Below are 5,780 nucleotides of genomic sequence, written 5' to 3'. Positions count from 1 at the left end.
CCTTGTCACGTAGCCTTCCAAGATGCTATTTTACCTGCCTGAAATTCTTCCTGCATCTCAACCCTGGTTTACGTTGGTTCAACCTATGGATCTCAACTCAATTATTAGTCTGAAAAGCCTTCTCTGACATCCAGTTTTTGGTGAGGGAAGAGGCTCCTATAGAAGTTCTCAAAGGATCTGCCTGTTATTTATCATTAGATTAGTCGCAGGGAAAGAAGGAACTGTGTTTCTTCTTCTCTCCGCATTCTATTTCCAGAAACATATTGCATGCCTACTAGCTCATAGTAGGTGCTCAATATTTATTCAGTGTGTGAAAGACAGAAAAGTTCTGTGAAGCCTCAACTTTTCACTTGGCTCAGCACTTTTGATCTCTTTGTATCTTTGTCGATTCAGTTCTTTTCTTTCTTCTGTTGATGTGCACACTATATTCAAGGCACGATCTAAGGCATGAAGACATATCAATAAATATAGGTTCTTGCTTTCCAGGAACTCGTACATCATATTTCTATAATTCAGGGTTTTTTTCTTTAATGCTCTAGAACAATGTGAACTTTTAGTATTATCCATTTTCATTTCAAAGAAAGATCATTTTACTTACATAGCAAAGGTGGAGACCTTCCAACTTTCAGTCCAATACTTATACCTTTACCATTTCAGGCAAGTCTTGTGGTTCCTTCTGGAGGTGTGTGGCTCTTCCAGAAATGTGAAGATCTTCCATAGTCCTCAGACTTTGGTGTCATTTGGAATCATTAAGAAAGTTTCCAGGTATAGGTTCCAGACCACCACCTCAAAGAGTCAGTAGCGAATGGAGTGGATTCCAGGAACATGCATTGTTAACCAGCATCACTGGTGATTCTGTTGCTACAGACTCAATGCAGTGGGCAGGGCCTGGACTGCCCACTGGGTCTGATGTGGAATGGAAAGAAGGGCTTCCCCCCTCCACTGTTTCTAGCCTTGTGACTAGAAACGGTCCCCAAACAAAAATCAGACAAACAAGATAATCCCAGATGGTAGTCCATGAGATGAAGGAACTAAGCAGCTGGTTGAGATGGAGCCAAGGGGAAAGGTTGCTCTTTTTTTCTCCACCTCTACTCCTTTCTTCCTTGATGCCTTAGTGATTCATCGTGGAGATTTGAAATAAAGTTCACAAGAGTCATATTTGTCGAATAAAGATTTTGCATTGAACCAACTCTAAAAAATGAAGAAAGTTTCACCTGCCACATGTTTCTTTTAAAAAGTCAATTGCTTTTCAACTCTGGGGTTTCTCCATTGCCTTGTTCAAGTAGCCTTAATCGGAAAAATAAAATATAACTAAATAAAGATTTAAATATACCAACAAAGGAAAGCTTCCGTTTCTTAAATCATCTTTCCACTTAGTAGAACACTAGCTCTTTTCTTTGTGTTTTGACTAGGCAATTAGTTGTATCGTGGCTCAGATGGGAAGGCATCCGCCTGCAGGAGACTCAGGTTTGATCCCTGGGTCGGGAAGATCCCCTGGAGAAAGAAATGGCAACCCACTCCAGTATTCTTGACTGGGAAATGCCACGGACAGAGGAGCCTGACGGGCCACAGTCCATGGGTAGCATAAAAGTTGGGCACAACTGAGCAACTAAGAGCAGAAGTATTTCCAAGGGCCACATTCAAGAGATTTGGAACTCTTGCTTGACTCCCTCATGTTGACCATGTTGACTAGGCAGCAGATAGCAGCTGATTCATCTGTACAATTAAAAAAGAATGTGTCATTCTGTTCTATACTTTTCTGTACTGTAGGCAGAGACTGTACAGAGCAGATGTCTGGACTTGTACAGGACTTTCGGTCCTTTAGAGGATTACAGTGGCACCATCAATGCTTGCCAGAGGTGGCAGGAAGGCGGCCCTGGAAGTTTGAGTCCAGACATGTCCAGTGTTTTAGACTCATATATCAGATGAGTCAGAGTGCATTTACCCTTCACTATGTCTCCATAGAAAGTTGCTTTGGGTTTGGAGGTACACACACACACACACACACACCCTGCCGCCGAGACAGGTCAAGAGCTAGAAACCACAGGTAAGGGAGACGGAGAAAGAGGGAGAGAGAGACAGCAAGAGGACACGCAAGCTTCCCAACCCCCGGCCTCCACACCCTCCCCCTCCACTCTGGGTATCCACCCGGCCCCAAGTCGACCCGACCCCACCCTCACCCACCGACACACTCACACACACTCTCACACACTCACCCTCTGGCCTGGGGGTGGGGGCTGGGTCTCGCCTTAGGTAGCCAGGCCGAAGGGGACCTTTGAGACCTCGGCTTCGAGGAAGTCTTGGGGTCCCCACGGGTGACCGCCAGCCCCAGGGCACCGCGTCCAGCCGGGGCCCGGCCCAAGGCTGACGCCCCCTCCCTTGGGGAAGCTGCTTCTTCCGCGTGGCCTTCCTCTGAGGTGCGTCACGGGCTGTGCCAGTGTGTCTGTCTCAGATCCGATGCCATCCTCTCTCCCCTGTCTGTCTCCTGTTTGCTGTCTCTCTGTCACTCGCTCTGTGTCTCCATCTGTCTCTGCCTCCCTGTGTGTGTGTGTGTGTGTGTGTGTGTGTGTGCACGCGCGTGCACATGCGTCTGTCTGTCTGTCTGTATCTCCCTCTCGCAGTCTTGGAGTCTGTCTCTGAACTTTCATCTCTTTCTGCCTCTGTCTCTCCTGACACCCGGCGGCCCGTCCGTTCCTCTGGCCCCAGCCTCTCACAGGTGCTATGGCTCTGGCTGACGAGCTTGCGACGGCGGGCTGTCGACTGTCTGTGTGTCTGTCCGTGTGACTGCCTGTCGCTCGTTTGCTCTCTCAGGAAGGTTGTGTGCTTGTCCGGAGGCGTGGGGGAAAGGGGGGGGGGGGCCTCGGTAGGGCGAAGGGGCGGGACTGAGGCGCTCGGGAGGACTGCGCCTCCGTGGCTCCCGGTGGGTTTGGGCACCCGGCAGGTGTCCGGCAGGATGGGCGCTCAGGGCCCTGGCTGGGCTGCGCCTAGGCCCACAGGAGGCTCAGAGGCCCGCGGGCCGCGGGGGAGCGGGTGGCGGCGGGTCCGAAAGCCAGACACCTCTGGGCCGCACGGCCCTGAGCAGCGAACGGGATCCGGGGAGGCCCGGTTCGCCGAGCGCAGCCGGGCCTGGAGAGGCCCGGGGTGGGAGGGCACCGAGACCTCCGCGCCCCTCAGCCCACCCCCCAGGCCCCGCACGCACGCACGCACGCCCGGCATGCCGCTGGGGGTCCTGGAAGCCCTCCGGGCTGCCGAACCTGGCCAGGCGTTTGCTGGCCACGGGGCGGCGGTGTTCGGGGGCGTGGCGGCATTGGCCGGCCGGAGTCTGGTCGCGGGTCCTTCGGCTCAGGTACAGCGCGCGCCCCCGTGGAGAGGTGCGGCCGGCTGGCCCGACCGGCAGGTCAGAGCGAAAGGGAGGCGCAGCGCAGGGCTCTTAGGGCGCCCGGCGGCAGCCGCCTCCGTCTACGGCCATACCACCCTGAACGCGCCTGATCTCGTCTGATCTCGAGGGCTCACATTTGATGGTGGGCTTGTCATCTCGTACCTCTTTCTCGTAAAGCTGGCAGCTGAGGGAATGAGGGAAGTGTAAAATTGAATAACAATAGACTATGTGGAATCTGTGAATCTGGACCTCTGTGAATCCCTAGGTCTAAGGAGAGACTGGCAGCTGCCGATGTGGAGTATCTGTCCCCATGACCACGTTTACGTTATCAAATGTGCCATTGACCGCCCTCCCCCCACCCCGGGGGGCAGGGACCCCCACGTGGCAGCCTCCAGGCTCGCTCTCTCCAGCTCATCCACCCTCTACAAGTTTCCCCAGACCCTCAGTAGGAGTGGGCACTGCTGCGGGTGTGCGTTGTGTGTCCTCGTGCCCCATGTGACGTTGCACGACTAACCGCACTCTGTGTTTGCACCCTTCCTCCCGCGCTCATGGGACCAGGCAGCGTGGCGGGAACGCAGGGGCTGGATTCTGCTACAGTCAGGACTTGCTCCTGATGTGCTTCGGGGTGAGTACAGGCCGGCCTGGTCCTGCGGGGGCACGGAGCCCACGCCCCAGGGAGTGGAGGGTCAGCGGGTCTCCGGAGGTTAGCCTGGGAGAACCCTCACAGCAGAGAACGTGACCTTGGTGCCCCACTGCCGCCGGAGTGGTCAGAGCATGGCCAAGGCCCCTCGCATAGGGACGCGTGGGTATCCCTCCCACAGTGGCAGTGCTGCCGGCCACGCCCTGCGTGCACGTTCTCGGAGGGAACAGGGCCCAGACCGTCAGGGTTCACGAGGCTGCCCTGCCCTGGACCTCTCCGTGCAGAGGCCAGCATTTCACACGGAGGTGCACCGGCATCTGGGGCTCGGCGGCCACTAAGGGGCCACCCTCCCTTGCAGGTGCTGCTCTGGGTGGTCCTCTGGTGGGTCCGGCCCTGGGGCCCAGCCCTGCTCGAGCAACTCTGAGGGCAGGAGGCTGTCTGCTCTGTCCTGTTCACATCTCAGCTAGAAAGCTGGATTGGGCTTTTGAGGGTTTTTTTTTTACCAGCAGCTTTTAGCTGTATGTCAGAATCAAGTCAGCCACAGAGTTCTCTCCTTGATCTGCTTGGTCCTCCATGTTTCTCTGAATTCTCAAAGCAGCTGAAGCCCCAAATGGGGTAGGGGGTGGGGGTGTCAGGAGGGGCAGGGGCTGGGGCACCAGCTGCCAACCCAGGACTGACTTTTCTGTGTGTTTGTTTCCAGTTTACCTGCACGAATTCTCCAGATGTTTATACAGCATCCAGTATACAACAAAGACTACATTTTGAACTCGATGTCATCTTTACTCTGTTAATACTTGTTACATGGATCCGAAGATATTACAGGGTTTTTAATTAGTGAAAAATTCATGAAGACCATAGAGAAAAAATATTTTAGAATTTAATGTTTCTGATATTTATGTAAACTTATGACTTCATTTATAGAATTACTTCCTTTTTCTTGTATATTCAGGCTATGAATATCCTTTCAGATCCATTCATGTTCTGATACCTGGTTTCAGTCTTTCAAATGAATGTACTGTAGTGCTTGTCTGTATAAATCCTATGAACAAACACAGGGCTTTTGTAAATGATGCATTTATTGTCATTATTCTTGTTTTTCAATGTTAAACCATGAGAGAAGGGGTTTTCCTGCGATTGTAAAATCATCATGACACGGTGTGCATTATTATCCTTCCAGAATGTAACCAAGCTCTCCAACAATCACTCTGAAATAAGCAAACTTAATTTCAACCAATTGTTGGTGGATGTTAACGACTGGCCTAAACTGTACTTTTTCTAGCAAGAAATGGTTTTTGTCCACAGCGTGAAGTGATTTAAAGGTACTGGGTGTTAAATGTGAGCTTCTAATGAAATTTGGGCTGAAAGGATGCCTAGAAGACGACTATGAAGATCTCTCCTGTAACCTAGTCTCTGTGGACCCGGATCCCTCCTCTCCCGTGAGACTCTTTGGGGACCAATCGCGATGCCCTGCACCTGCTGCAGAGCCATCGAGCTGGACAGTGAAGGTGCCACTTCCCAGACAGACAGGGTAGTGCAGCTCTGACAAAGGCCTTATTTTTATGTAAATCATCTTTTTACATGTTTGTAAACATGTGTAAAGAATGGACCTAGGCGTACATTTTTAGATTGTGATGACATAGCCATTCTGGATTGTATAAATAGCAAATGTAATCTTTACTTTTTCAGCAGCACATTAAAAAAGCCAGCAAGAGATGCGTTCAGGTCACAGTGTGATATTTATTATGCAGCTGGTATCTTGGT

The 5,780-nt window shown here is 51.8% G+C and overlaps 1 protein-coding gene and 1 long non-coding RNA gene across 9 annotated transcripts; one reads left to right on the top strand and one right to left on the bottom strand.

The window, feature by feature from the left end:
* Positions 1 to 1,591: 1,591 nt before the first annotated feature.
* LOC112582873 lies at positions 1,592 to 2,348 on the bottom strand. Its single transcript, XR_003107207.3, has 2 exons — positions 2,217 to 2,348; positions 1,592 to 1,716 (listed from the first exon to the last, which is right to left on the bottom strand). It is a non-coding gene; the product is annotated as an uncharacterized LOC112582873 (long non-coding RNA).
* On the top strand, positions 1,711 to 5,732 carry LOC123330535 (S-antigen protein). Of its 8 annotated transcripts, none has more exons than XR_006546527.2 (3): positions 1,711 to 2,047; positions 3,938 to 4,004; positions 4,720 to 5,732. XR_006546527.2 is itself a non-coding variant. In XM_044932420.2 (3 exons), exons 1-3 carry the CDS (start codon positions 2,954 to 2,956, stop codon positions 4,782 to 4,784), a joined length of 525 nt encoding a protein of 174 aa, XP_044788355.1. In that variant the 5' UTR covers positions 2,927 to 2,953; the 3' UTR covers positions 4,785 to 5,732. The 8 variants fall into 8 exon arrangements, 2 of the variants coding, with proteins under 2 accessions (XP_044788355.1, XP_044788354.1); XR_006546531.2 differs by lacking the exon at positions 1,711 to 2,047 and adding an exon at positions 2,054 to 2,417; XR_006546528.2 differs by lacking the exon at positions 1,711 to 2,047 and adding an exon at positions 2,575 to 2,815.
* Positions 5,733 to 5,780: the final 48 nt, after the last annotated feature.

The sequence above is a fragment of the Bubalus bubalis genome, chromosome 19 (genome assembly GCF_019923935.1).
Source record: "Bubalus bubalis isolate 160015118507 breed Murrah chromosome 19, NDDB_SH_1, whole genome shotgun sequence".
In the NCBI taxonomy this organism is placed as follows: domain Eukaryota; kingdom Metazoa; phylum Chordata; class Mammalia; order Artiodactyla; family Bovidae; genus Bubalus; species Bubalus bubalis.
The sequence above is the reverse complement of the archived record's forward strand: the minus strand, read 5'-3'. Positions and strand labels throughout refer to the sequence as shown.

Bases quoted from the DNA above. Each gene is read 5' to 3' on its own strand.
- LOC123330535 (XM_044932419.2), top strand. From the start codon at position 2,954: ATGGGCGCTCAGGGCCCTGGCTGGGCTGCGCCTAGGCCCACAGGAGGC. The intron at 3,398-3,937 runs GTCAGAGCGAAA...TCATGGGACCAG, and splicing joins CCGGCTGGCCCGACCGGCAG to GCAGCGTGGCGGGAACGCAG. The intron at 4,005-4,719 runs GTGAGTACAGGC...GTTTGTTTCCAG, and splicing joins TGCTCCTGATGTGCTTCGGG to TTTACCTGCACGAATTCTCC.